General features: G+C 46.5%; 1 protein-coding gene across 5 annotated transcripts in view; it reads left to right on the top strand.

Moving 5' to 3' along the window:
* Positions 1-14101, top strand: part of Tmem44 (transmembrane protein 44) — a 42834-nt gene that overhangs the window by 17329 nt on the left and 11404 nt on the right. For 4 of the 5 annotated variants that reach the window (XM_070029870.1, XM_070029869.1, XM_070029868.1 and 1 more), the window contains exon 9: positions 10932-11090. The exons of the other annotated variant lie outside the window; for it this stretch is intronic. In XM_070029870.1, the coding sequence (XP_069885971.1) occupies positions 10932-11090 (159 nt within the window). The remainder of the gene's footprint in view (positions 1-10931; positions 11091-14101) is intronic. 5 annotated transcript variants of the gene reach the window in all.

Raw genomic sequence — 14101 nt, 5'->3', positions numbered from 1 at the left:
CCAGAGATCCTTGCCTCAGGAGTCTGGGGCAGGAAGATTGCTTGAACCCAGGAGTTTGGGACTGGCCTGGACACGGTACCAAGAACCTGTCTCAAAACAAACACAAACAAGAGGGGCTGGGAATGTCGTTTTAATAGTAGAGTGCTTGCTTGTCACATGCAAGATACTGAATTTGATCCCCAGCACTAAAAAACAAACAACAGCTGGGTGCCGGTGGCTCACGCCTGTCATCCTAGCTACCCAGGAGGCTAGATCTGAGGATCTCAGTTCAAAGCCCACCTGGGCAAGAAAGTCCGTGAGACTCTTATCTCCAATAAACCACTAGAAAACCAGAAGTGGTGCTGTGGCTCAAGCAATAGAGTGCTCACCTTGAGCTGAAGAGCACAAGGACAGCGCCCAAGCCCAGAGTTCAAGCCCCATGACCAACAACAACAACAACAAAAAGTCTGAGGTACAGGGAAGTTAAGTAACTTGCCCAAGATCCCACAGCAATAGGCTTCAAACTATGCCTGTCTAGGACCTGACCCAACACCACTAATCCTAGCTACTCAGGAGAAGGCTGGGATTGAAATTGTAGTTCAAAGTCTAGGCAGAAAACTTAGACTGGTATGCGTGTGTGTGTGTGTGTGTGTGTGTGTGTGTGTGTGTGTGTGTGTGTGTGTGTGTGTGTGTTGGTCCTGGGGCTTGTGTGTGTGTGTGTGTGTGTGTGTGTGTGTGTGTGTGTGTGTGTTGGTCCTGGGGCTTGAACTTCGGGTCTAAATGCTGTTTCTGAGCTTTTTGCTCAAGGCTAGCACTCTACCACTTGATCAAAAGCTCCATTTTTGGGTTTTTGGTAGATAATTGGAGATATAGAGTGTTGTGTGCTTTCCTACCTGGGCTGGCTTTGAACCACAATTCTCAGATCTGAGCCTTCTGCGTAACTAGGAGTTCAAGCTGAATGACTAACAAGAAAGGAAAGGGAAAGGGAAAAGGAAAGGGAAAAGAAAGGAGAGGAGGAAGACCCTGATTTCAAGCCCCAGTAATAGCACAGAAAGAAAAAAAATAGGGGCTGGGAAGGTGGCTCAGTGGTAGAGCGCTTGCCTTGCATGCATGAGGCCCTGGGTTCGATTCCTCAGCACCACATAAGCAAAACACCGGAAGTGGTGCTGTGGCTCAAGTGGTAGAGTGCTAGCCTTGAGCTGAAGAGCTGAGGGACAGCGCCCAGGCCCAGAGTTCAGGCCCCACGACCGGACCCCGCCCCCCCCCAAAAAAAGAAAAAAATAGAACAGTGCCTTCTGCTCCACTGTACCTGCTCCCTTAGCTATTATTATCTATCTATTTTCCTTCTTTAATGGGCATGTTTGACCACTGGTGACTCATTGGCCATTCTGTTTGGTGAGGAGAGCACAAAGGCACCTGCTGCCATTGCTGGTCCTAAGGAGACTCCAAAAGGAGCAGGGGAGCATCTGCTAGTGAAGCAGGATCCCAGGGAGGCGTCATCCTTGCTAGGGACATTGAAAAGTCCACTCAGCTGTTGACTGGAGTGTGGCAGGCCCCCAGGGAGACTGTAGGATTGTCTCTTCGCTGTTATAATAGCACCTGCCTCCCTACCCACAGAACCTTCTGCAGAGGGCATCAGGGCCACATTTGTGCTTCTAGGTTGCTTCTGGAAGCTGCCTTGTTCCGTTGTAGTCTTCCTCCAGACTCACATGGACTGGACAGAGCACTGAGTATGCTGAGGACCGGGCCTGCGCGATTGAGACCCAGCACATGTAGCCACTCTTCCTGTGTGTCCACGTCACAGCCCCATGACACCTCGTAGAAGGGCGAGGCCACCCCTTTTGATAGGTTAGGAGATGGAAATTCAGAAAGGACAAATTTCCTTCTGAGACTGCAGAGCGCTTTAGTGGAAGAATCCCATCCAGAAAGCAGAGAGACACCTGTATGGCAGGTCGGTGGAAAACCTACCGTCTTGCAAAAGTCCAGTTGGTGGAGCATCACTGATCTTTGAGGAAGCACCTGTGAGTGCTGTGGGAAGCAAGACAGACAGACAGACAGACAGGTGCTCCATGTTCATTGTCCTCCCATACTGCCCAACATCCGTGTGCTGGCATGAGCTGGCAAAGCCTCAATGGGACATGTGTTTTCCACATTACAAATGCACATCACCTTGGATCCTTCAGTTCTGCCTGTACTCTGAGACCTCCGGGTGTTTGCTGTACTGTAGTGTGGTCAGTACTGCTTGCAGTAAGGAAGGTGGGAAACACCCCAAGCATCCATCAGAAGGCTATAATGGTTAAATAGACTATGCTAACCCACGCCTCCCAAACTTCTAACATAGAACCCTTCTAAGGCAATATTGTTAGGTGAAAATAGGGGTGTAAGAGACTAGGTGCCAGTGGCTCGCACCTGTAATCCTGGCTGGTTCAAGAGGCTCAGATCTGAGGATCAAGGCTCAAAGCCACAGAACAATTTTTTTGGGGGGGGGGTCCGGTCGTGGGGCCTGAACTCTGGGCCTGGGTGCTGTCCCTCAGCTCTTCAGCTCAAGGCTAGCGCTCTAACACTTGAGCCACAGCGCCACTTCCAGATTGTTTTTGTTGTTGTTGCTTATGTGGTGCTGAGGAATCGAACCCAGGGCCTCATGCTTGCAAGGCAAGCGCTCTACCACTGAGCCACCTTCCCAGCCCCCATTTTTTTTTTTTTTTTAATTTTTTTATTGTAAAGATTCTATACAGAGGGTTACAGTTACATGAGTGGGGTAATGAGTACACTTCCTCTTGAACATTGTTACCCCCTCCATTGTTTTCTCCCTACCATCCCCTCCCTCCCTCCCTTCCCCAAGGTTCTTTTTTTTTTTTTTTTTTTTGATTGTGATTAAGTGATTACTTAATTTCCGGAAATTCACAGTATTGTGGAATAATGATGCTCATTTAAAGTCACACGTTCATTCTAACTTTCCTGGAGCAAATTGTCTATCACAGTCTGTAATATATAACGGTGTTCATATGTTATATACCATACACGTGATCAGCAGCATGGGGATATTTAGTAGTGGTTCAACCAGATGAGTGGGAGTTCTTTGTTTCTTAAGTCCTGTTAGTTTTGTCATATCACCTAACACTTTGGATTTATCATCCGCTTATCAGGGAGACCATGTACTGTTTGTCTCTTCGTTCTTGGCTTACCTCGCTCAACATGATTCCTTCTAGCTCCATCCATTTCCCTGCAAATGCCATTATTTTGTCATTTCTAATGGCTGCATAATATTCCATTGTGTATAGATACCACAATTTTTGGATCCATTCATCTGTGGTGGGGCATCTAGGTTGTTTCCATATCCTAGCTATTGTGAACAGTGCTGCAATAAACATGGAGGTGCACGTGTCCTTGTATATTGGTTCCTGTTGTTCAGGGTAGATGCCTAGAAGTGGTATGACTGGGTCGTAAGGGAGGTCAATCTTTAGCTTTCTAAGGACCCTCCAGACTGCTTTCCAAAGTGGTTGTATGAGTGTACATTCCCACCAGCAGTGTAATAGCGTTCCTCGTTCTCCACATCCCCTCCAGCATTTGTCGTTGGCTGATTTGTGGATGTGGGACATTCTGACTGGGGTAAGGTGGTATCTCAGGGTTGTCTTTATTTGCATTTCCTTCACCACCAGGGATGATGAACATTTCCTCATGTGTTTCTTTGCCATTTTTATTTCTTCATTTGAGAAGTCCCTCTTTAGTTCCCTTGCCCATTTAGTAATTGGTTTGTTAGGTTTGGGAGGGATTAGTTTCTTGAGTTCCCTGTATATACAGGATGTTAACCCCTTGTCTGATATATTGCTGGTAAATATTTTTTCCCAATTAGTTGGTTGTCTTTCTAGCTTGGTTGCGATAGCTTTATCTGTGCAGAAGCTTTTTATTTTAAGGTAGTCCCATTTGTCGAGTCTCTCTCCAATTTGTTGTGACCCTGGGACTCTGTTCAGGAAGTTCCTTCCTGTGCCTATTAGTTCAAGTGTCTCTCCTACTCTGTCCTGCAGTAGTTTCAGAGATTCAGGTTTAATGTTAAGGTCTTTAATCCATTTTGAGTTGATGTTGGTGCATGGTGATAGGCTGGGGTCCACTTTTAGTTTTCTGCATGTGGCTGCCCAGTTTTCCCAGCACCAGCGGTTGAAGAGGCTGTGTTTCTTCCATTGTATGTCTTTGGCTCCTTTGTCGAATATCAGCTGGCTGTAGGCCTGTGGATTTATTTCTGGATCTTCTATTCTGTTCCATTGGTCTTCGGGTCTGTTTTTGTGCCAGTACCATGCTGTCTTTGTTATTATAGCTCTGTAGTAGAGTTTGAAGTTCGGCATGGATAGCCCTCCCATATTGTCTTTATCCCCTAGAATTGTTTTGGCTATTCTAGGTCTTTTGTTGTTCCATATGAATTTTTGGACTGTTTTCTGTATTTCAGAGATGTACGTCATTGGGATTTTAATAGGAATTGCGTTGAATTTGTATATTAGTTTTGGAAGTATTACCATCTTTACTATATTAAGTCGGCCTATCCAGGAGCATGGGAGGTCTTTCCATTTCCTAGTGTCTTCTGCAATTTCTTTCTTTAACTTTTTATAGTTCTCATTAAATAGTTCTTTTACATCTTTGGTTAGGTTAATTCCTAAATATTTTATTTTTCGGGAGGTTATTGTGAATGGGGTTGCTCCCTTTATTTCCCTCTCTTCCTGTACATTATCAGTGTATAGGAAGGCAACTGATTTTTGTGGGTTTATTTTGTATCCTGCTATTTTGCCAAAGTGATTTATGATTTCTAAGAGTTTGGGGATGGAGTTTTTGGGATCTTGGAGGTATAGTATCATGTCGTCTGCAAAAAGGGATAGTTTAACTTCTTCTTTTCCTATGCGGATCCCTTTAATGTCTTTTTCTTGCCTTATTGCCCTGGCTAAGGGTTCTAGGACTATATTGAAGAGGAGTGGAGACAGTGGGCATCCTTGCCTTGTTCCTGATTTTAGGAGAATTGGTTGTAGCTTTTCCCCACTAAGTATAATATTGGCTATTGGTCTGTCATAAATGGCTTTTATTGTTTTTAGAAATGTTCCTTCTATTCCTATTTTCTCCAGAGCTTTTAGCATGAATGAATGTTGAATTTTGTCAAAGGCCTTTTCTGCATCTGTAGCGATAATCATGTGATTCTTGACCTTGGCTCTGTTGATATGTTGGATTACATTTATTGACTTACGTATGTTAAACCATCCCTGTGTCTCTGGGATGAAGCCTACCTGGTCATAGTGAATTATTTTTTTTATGTGTTTCTGGATTCTGTTAGCTAGAATCTTGTTAAGGATCTTTGCATCTGTGTTCATCAAGGAGATTGGCCTGTAATTCTCCTTTTTGGTTGGGTCTTTGCCTGGTTTGGGGATGAGTGTGATATTGGCTTCGTAGAATGAGTTTGGGATAGCTCCTTCCTTCTCTGTTTCTCTGAAGAGCTTGAGGAGTATGGGTATTAGTTCTTGTTTGAAGGTCTTATAGAATTCTGCTGTGAATCCATCTGGTCCTGGGCTTTTTTTTGTTGGAAGACTTTTGATAGCTTCCTGTATCTCATTATAGGATATTGGCTTATTTAATTGGTTAACTTCTTCTTTGCTCAGTTTGGGCAACTTGTATTTCTCTAAAAATGCATCCATTTCTGCCCGATTTTCTTCCTTTAGAGAGTATAGCTTTTGAAAGTAGTCTGTTAGAATTGTTTGGATATCTTGGGTACGTGTGGTGATGTTTCCCGTGGCATCCCTAATCCTATTAATATGGGTTTCCTCTCTTCTTTTTTTAATTAATCTAGCCAATGGGCCATCAATTTTGTTTATTTTTTCAAAGAACCAGCTTTTTGTTTGGTTTATTTTGGTTATGGTTTTCTGATTTTCTAATTGGTTAATCTCTGCTTTTAATTTGGTTATCTGGCTTCTTCTAGTAGCTTTAGGTCCCATTTTTTCCTGTTTTTCTAGCTGTTTTAATTGCAACATGAGATTATTTACTTGGTCTGTCTCCATTCTCTTGATGTGGGCACTGAGGGCAATAAATTTGCCCCTCAGGACTGCTTTTGCTGTGTCCCACAAGTTTCTTTGTGAGGTGTTTTCATTTTCATTGAGTTGTAGGAAATGCTTTATTTCTTCTCTGATCTCTTCTGTTATCCAGGCATTGTTAAGGAGTGTGCTGTTCAATTTCCATGTATTGGAGAAATTTCTGCGGTATGCTTTGTTATTGAGAGCTAGCTTGATTCCACTGTGGTCAGATAGGATACAGGGGATTATGTCGATCCCTTTGTATTTGCTTAAGTTCCTTGCATGAACTATGATATGGTCTATTTTGGAGAAAGTTCCATGAGCTGCTGAGAAGAATGTGTACTGTGTTGTTTTAGGGTGAAATACTCGGTAGATGTCAGTTAATTCCGCTTGCAGTATGGCCTCTCTTAATTCGGTAGCTTCTTTGCCAATCCTCTGGTTGGTAGACCTGTCCTTTGGTGAGAGTGGTGTGTTAAAGTCTCCTAGTATTATCGTATTGGGATCTATTTTATTCTGTAAGTTTGAGAGCATTTGTTTGACATATCTGGGTGCACCAATATTTGGGGCATATAAGTTGATGATGGTTATATCCTCCTCTTGGATTGTTCCCTTTATTAATATGTAGTGTCCGTCCTTGTCTTTCTGTACTGATTTTAATGAAAAGTTTATTTTGTCAGATATCAGGATAGCTACACCTGCTTTCTTACTGGGGGCGTTTGATTGGTAGATCCTTTTCCACCCCTTCACTCTGAGTTTGTTTGTATGTTTGGCTGAGAGGTGGGTCTCCTGAAGGCAACAGATGGATGGGTCTTGTTTTCTTATCCAGTCCTCAGTTCGTTTTCTTTTAATTGGTGAATTCAGCCCATTTATATTAAGAGAAAGTATAGAGAGATGCATTGTTGTCCCTGCCATTCCGTTTTCCTAAGTTTTTCTTTTTTCCTTTCCTCCTGTGCTTGCTCAGTTAGACTTTGAGTAACGCCTGTTTGGGGCAGGCCCCAGTTCCTGGCTGCTTTCTTCAGGTTGTGTCCCCCCTCTTAGAATTCTTTGTAATGCTGGCTTAATGTTTATGTATTCATTTAGTTTTTCTTTGCTATTAAAAGTTTTCAGTTCTCCATCAAATGTGAATGCTAGCTTTGCCGGGTAGATCAGTCTGGGTTGGCAGTTATTGGCTCTCAGGGCTCGTATGGTGCTTTCCCAGGCTTTTCTTGCATTCATTGTTTGTGTGGAGAGATCTGCAGTAATTCTTATTTTTTTCCCATTGTAGTATAGCTCCTTCTTCATTTTTGCTGCATGCAGGATTGTTTCCTTATTATTCAGATCTATCATTTTTACTATAATGTGTCTAGAAGTGTTTCTCCTGGGGTCTTGCTTGTTGGGTGTTCGATAAGCTTTTGTGATGTAGTTAAGATGGTCGTTTTTGAGGTGGGGAAAATTTTCATTGATTATATTGTTAAATAGGTGGTGCATTCCCTTGCTCTGGAATTCCTCACCTTCGTCCACTCCAATTATGCGAAGGTTAAATTTTTTAGCATTATCTGCTTGCTCTTGAATATCCCTTTGGTTTAATTTGAGTAATTTTTCCATATCTGTCACTTTTTGGTCCAGTTGGTGTATTCTGTCTTCTGTATCTGACACTCGACCTTCCATTTCATTTACTCTGTTGACAGTGGCTTCTATTGTGGTTTGCATGGAGGAAATGGATCCCTTTATGGATTCAATGTTGGTTCTCAGAGTACTGATCTCACCTCTCAATGAGGTATGCATTACCTCTAATTTGGCGTTTATCTCACTTCTTACTGAGGTTTGTGCAGCTTCTATTTTTGCATGCATCTCTTGTTTGATACCCTGTATCTCTTTGGATAGATCATCCTTGTGCTCTTTCAATTTCTGATCAATTTCTCGCTTTATTTCTTGAGTCATTGCCTCCAGCAACCCTTGGAAGTAGCCTTTGTCTTCCATTCCTGCTTTGCTCCCACTGGGGCTCTCCCCTGTGTGGCTGCTGGCTTTTGAGGTGAGCTTGCTGTCCTGGGTGGTAGTAAACCTTGTGATTTTTCTCTGTGATTTTCGCATGGAGGTTCAGGAGACTGCTCTTCAATTTTGTTTTGGTGTGTCTGTCTTTGCTTGGTTGCTGATTCTGTATTGGTAGAGAGAGTCTGTGCCTGATCTGGGTTCTGTTGGGAGCCTATTTCCAGCTGCTATTCTGTCTTACTTAGGATTCTCAGCTCTCTGCTGTAGATTGCTGGCAGTTCCCGCCTTTGGAAGGGTTGAGCAGCCTAGACTGCTTGTGTTTGCTCCTACGGGTGCTCTTGTGAAGAACAGATGCTCTGCATGCACTCTCCCAAATGCTGGAGTCTGCTATGGGCTCCTGATGTGTTTTTGTTTGTTTGTTTTGGGCTGGTTGTGGGCTTGAACTCTAGGTTTGGGTGCTGTCCCTCAGCTTTTCAGCTCAAGGCTGGCACCCTACCGTTTGAGCCACAGCACCACTTCTGACCCTTTTTGCTTTTGTGATGCTGAGGAATCAGATCCAGGGCCTCATACATCCAAGACTATCACTCTATTGCTGAGCCGCCTTAACAGTCTGAGCTCCTGCTTACTATCAGGTGCTGGCAGCCTGTGTTGTCCAATTCCCAGTCTAGGGTATATGGGTGGAGTTTTGGTGGGGTTTGGGCTTCTCTTGTCCTGGGCCTCCAGGTCTTTTGTTGTCACAGGCGTGCTTCCCGGGGGAGTGTTGTTTCCTGGTTTTCTCCCCTCTGTTGAGGCGTATGCTCAGCTTTTTACTTCAATTGGGAGGAGTTGGTTGTGTTGTTCAGGCGCCGGATCCCCGGGCCTGGTTCCGGCCCCAGCCTGGAGCGCGCTTGTTAGGCCTGTGCTGATGTGTATACCACCTAGGTTATGCAGCCTGGAGCGCACTCGTTAGGCCTGTGCTGATGTGTATACCACCTAGGTTATACAGCCTGGGGGACACAGTTCAAATTTCTTCTACTGTTGGTAGTCTTGACCCAGGGGCGCTGTTCCTGGCTTGGGCATTTAAGCTCCCTTCCAGGGGTGCTCTTGCTCTAGCCTGGCCAGCTGAGTGTGCTCCACGGGCTGGTGGAGCTCTCAAACAGTTCCCAGTTTTAGTGGGTCCTGTGGTCCGGGTGTTGGGGTAGGGAGTCTAGGTCAGGGTCTGGGGATTCCCTCCAGCTCTGGTCTCCCTTGAGGGATACACTTCCCCTGTGGGGTACTCACCCTGGAGCTGGTTGTTTCTGTGTGGTGTAGGTCGTCAGTTGTTGTTGCAATCCGGGCTGGGTTGGGCGGTGGTGGCTCTGTGTGATTCTTTTCTGTCTCTGCCTCTGTCGAAGCTGTCGGGTCAAGAGTGTCCCCGCTCAGACAGCTTCTTCACGGTACCTCTGGGGCCCGAGTGGCCCCGCCGGGTCGTTGCGATCGTGATCGGGCGGGCGGGTGGGTGGTCTGCAGACAGTTCCCTTTGCGCGCTGCTGGCGGTTTTGGCGGGATGGAACCTCTCTGCTCGGGTGGAGAGTGCCGGGTCGTTGCGATCGCGATTGGGCGGGCGCACTGCTGGTGCCGAGCGGCTTTGGCGGGATGGAGCCTCTCTGCTCAGGTGGAGAGTGAGGGGTGGGGGTGGGATCCTCGTGGAGACTCCCGGCTGGTAGGCTTCTCTGTTCCTGGCGATCCGCTGTTCTGTAAACCAGTACCTGGTGATCTGAAAGCGGCCCCCTGTGTCTCTGCTGTGTCTCTTGGGGCTCCCGCAGCCCCCGCCGGGCCGGCTGGCCGGCGGCTTGGCGCACTGCCGCGCGGCCAGTAAAGGTTGGGGGAGGGGTCTTCGCTTTTCTTCTGAAATTCTTCTTTTCCTCTGTTTCTTTTTTGTTATTCTCCGCCTCTGGTTTTTCTCTGAGTGTTCGTCTTTTTGTTGTTGTCGGTCTCTTGGGGAGATTAAGCGTTGGAGCTCGAACTCTCTTTTTGGTTGGAGAGAGCTGTGGCGTTTCCCTACTGCCCCGTCGCCATCTTGGTCCCCCCTCCCCAGCCCCCATTTTTATTTATTTATTTTTAATTTCTTTTATCATGGGGTTTGAACTCTGGGCCTAGGTGCTGTCCCTAAGGTCTTCAGCTCAAGACTGGTACTCTTATCACTTTGAGTCACATAACCACTTCCAGTTTTCTGGTGGTTAATTGGAGAGAAGAATCTCATGGACTTTCCTGCCTAGGCTGGAAACCACAATCCTCAGATCTTGGCCTCCTGAGTGGTTAGGGTTATATGCATAAGCCACTGGCCCCCAGCTTAGACAATTCTTATGGCTCTTATTTCCAGTTAACCAGCAAAAAGCTGAAAGTGGAGGCAAGAGTCATGACCAAAAAGCCAAAAGAACAAGAGGCCATGAACTCAAGCCTCAGTACAACACATACACACACACATATGCACACATACACACACACAGAGTGTAAAATAATGAAGACTATACCATTATTCCTAGAAATAGAGGCAAATACCTGTATGTGCACTTAAGAAAGTGTGTAGAGGGCTGGGAACGTAGCTCAGCGGTAGAGTGCATGCCTTGCAAGCATGAGGTCCTGGGTTCGATTCCTCAGCACCACATAAACAGAAAAAGCCGGAAGTGGCGCTGTGGCTCCAGTGGTAGAGCGCTAGCCTGGAGCTGAAGAGCTGAGGGACAGTGTCCAGACCCAGAGTTCAGGCCCCATGACTGGCAAAAAAAAAAAGAAAGAAAGTGTGTAGAATGTCTGGAAGGGTACATGGGAACCAAGGCACTGGCCACTCCGGAGAACAAGGGACAGGACACCAGCCAGGCCCTGCCCTGCCCACCTCTTGTTCCCTTGGATCCTGAAGCGAGAGAATGCTTTGGCTCTTCAGAAGCACCAAGTGTCCCTGTTTTCTCTTTTCCACACCCCCTGCAGGCAAGCTGCAGTGCCACCAGGCTGCCAGGTGATGGACAGATGAGTGCAGGTGATGCGTCCCTGCAGGAGCCTCCTTCATACCCTCCCGTCCAGGTCATCCGGGCCCGAGTGTCCTCCAGCAGCTCCTCTGAGGTCTCCTCCATCAGCTCCGACCTGGAGGTACACCACCCCCCTGGCGAGCGGGTGCATGGCTGTGTTATTCACCAACACTGGGGGGGGGGGGGGGGAGTGTCCTGGCCTTGTATGGCACCTCTGTCATCCTGCCTTGCTTGCCTCATGCCTGCTCTATCATGAATGAACCTGTAGGTGGGTCCCACCCTTTGCTCAAGGACCTCCCAAACTAGGGCAGGACTAAGCGCTGGCATGGTCAGTCTGGTGAGGAGAAGATGTGTTGCAGGGTCCAGCCATCATGGGCCACTTGCTCATTCAAGTCCTAGAGAAGTAAATGCATGAGAAATAAAGTTTAAGATTTCCAGATCCTCCAACCCATTTGACCATGGGAGCACTTCTTCATCCTAAGGACTCCCCCAGCTCTGCCCTGTGGTGCCAGTGGTGGCCTGTGCTAGTCACCATAGATTGGCAGGTGGCATCTTGGAGGCACAGCAGGCGTCACTCAAGTATGACTGTCCTGTGGCTCTCCATCCCAGCTCCCATTTGATGAGAATGTTTCTACTTGTCTGAGGAAAATGGAGAATGATGAAGTAGTCGAGTGTGTTTTGGCAGGAGGGTGCCAGTTTTAGTGTGCGTGTGTGTGTGTGTGTGTGTGTGTGTGTGTGTCCTTCTAACTTTTTTTTGCATGTATTAAATGCTCTTTTATGAAACGAAATGACAGTAATAAGTAGTGGAGTTGACTGGGTGCTGATGGCTCATGCCTATAATCCTAGCTACTCAGGAGGCTCAAATACAGAAGGTGGAGGTTCAAAGCCAGCCTGAGCTGACAAATCCTGAGACTCATTTTACCTCCAACTAACCAGCAAAAGGCTAGGGTAAGGGAATGATTCAAGTGGTAGAGTCCTAGTTGAGCAAGCCAGCTGAACAAGCTTGAGTCCCTGAGTTTGAATCCTGGTATTGGCAACAACAACAACAAAAAGTGGTGTTGAGATTTTGGTTTAGGTTTGGTTGTTTTTGTAATGGCCTTATTTAGCAAAAATATCAGTTACTTATTGTGTGTCCCCAAATTTGTCAAACTTGTTCTAGGCCCTGAAATAAACTCAGAGCCACTTATGGTGGGATAAAGTCCATAGACCTTAGAGTGATGTTCCAGATGCTTACCAGCCTGCCAGTCTCACCTGGCACTATGGTTTGACTGTGGGCTCTTCCTTGTCCCTAGGCCTCTGGGCCTTTCCTCCCAGAGTTCACTTTGCTCACATTTGCATGGCCAGATCCTCCCCCTTATGGCACTTGCTATGTGAGGTCACCCATAACCCCCCAGGGTCAGTGGCTCCCTTCTTCTGGAGTGCCAGAGCACCCTGCTTCATCTGCCCTCCACTGTTGGCCTCTGGTCTGGGGAGGGAAGGGTGTGGCAGTGTTGGCTTTGTCCCTGAATCATTGACATAGTTGAGAACACTATCCTGGAGATTGTATTCCTGGGTCATTCGTGTTATGTGTAGAAATGTAGGCCTCACTAGCTGCTCTGGAGGCCGATATCTGAGGATAAGGGCTAGAAGCCAGCCATGGTAGAAAAACCTATGAGACTCTTATCTTCATTTAACCACCAAAAAGCTGGAAGTGTGGAGCTGTGGCTCAAGTAGTATTGTGCTAGTGTTGCTCAAACAAAGCTCAGACAGGGCCCAGGCTCTGAGTTCAAGTGCCAGGACTGGCAGAGAGAAAGGAAGAAAGAAAGAAAGAAAGAAAGAAAGAAAGAAAGAAAGAAAGAAAGAAAGAAAGAAAGAAAGAAAGAAAGAAAGAAAGAAAGAAAGAAAGAAAGAAAGAGAGAGAGAGAAAGAAAGAGAGAGAGAAAGAAAGAGAGAGAGAGAAAGAGGGAGAAAGGAAGGAAGGAAGGAAGGAAGGAAGGAAGGAAGGAAGGAAGGAAGGAAGGAAGGAAGGAAGGAAAAGAGGGAGGAAAGGAGGGAGGGAGGGAGGGAAAGAAGGAAGGAAGGAAGGAGGGAGGGAGGGAGGGAAGAAAAGGAAAGAGAAAAAGGAAAGACAAGATCCAGTTTTAGAACATGCACTAAAGCCTATGCTGGGCAGCCTGAAGCCACAGTCATGGCTAAGCACCAAGGCCATGGGGGAAAGGAATGAACACTGGGGAAAGGACCTCACCACACAGGGTACGCTCAGTGAGTAGAGGGGAGTAGAGTGGCATGGGTGAGACTGGCAGGGAAAGGGGAGGAACATTTGCGCAGTGGAAACAAGAGTGTCTGGCTATACATCCACTCTCTCTTGCGCTCTCTCTTGCTCTCTCTCCCCACCCCCCTCTCCTTCCATCTCTCTCCATCCCCAGATTAGGTCATGACTGCACAGCAGCCTAGAAAACATCAGGAACCTGCCTCATGGTTTGAGATCTTTCTCAGTTTTGCAGACATTGTGCACTGGTGCTTCCCTGACTGTCCATTCTCTCCTCTTTTAGTCTTTTGTATAAAATTTGTTAACTCTCGGGACCCAAGATCACCTTTTTAAATTAAGCAAGTGGAAATGAATACTTTGGCACACATTAAAAGGGAACGGGGGCTGGGAAGGTGGCTCAGTGGTAGCGCGCTTGCCTTGCATGCATGAGGCCCAGGGTTCATTTCCTCAACACCACATAAGCAGAAAAAATCGGAAGTGGCGCTGTGGCTCAAGTGGTAGAGCGCTAGCCTTGAGCTGAAGAGCTGAGGGACAGCGCCAGGCCCAGAGTTCAGGTCCTACTTCTGACAAAAATAAAAAGTAAAAGGGAATAGCTTTCAGAAGCTCAGCTTCCTTAGCCCCACTCTCCCCTGGCACAGACTTTCTACTCACACCATAAACCACACTCACTGGGGACAACACAGGTTACCAGGGCCTTGTAGAGATAACCTCTCATTATGGACTCATGCCCACAGGCCAAGGAGAATTGTGAAGCTTAATATTGATTATTTAGTTTATGAGCAGGAGATCCTGTAGCTTTTTTCTCTCTTCAGTTTTTAACAGTAATACAGGGGGCTAGGCAACATACTTGCAATTCCAGCTACTGGAGAGGCAAGAATTGAGAA

This window comes from Dipodomys merriami, unplaced genomic scaffold, assembly GCF_024711535.1.
Source record: "Dipodomys merriami isolate MVZ:Mamm:240054 unplaced genomic scaffold, mDipMer1.0.p SCAF_2, whole genome shotgun sequence".
Taxonomy (NCBI): Eukaryota; Metazoa; Chordata; class Mammalia; order Rodentia; family Heteromyidae; genus Dipodomys; species Dipodomys merriami.
The sequence above is the reverse complement of the archived record's forward strand: the minus strand, read 5'-3'. Positions and strand labels throughout refer to the sequence as shown.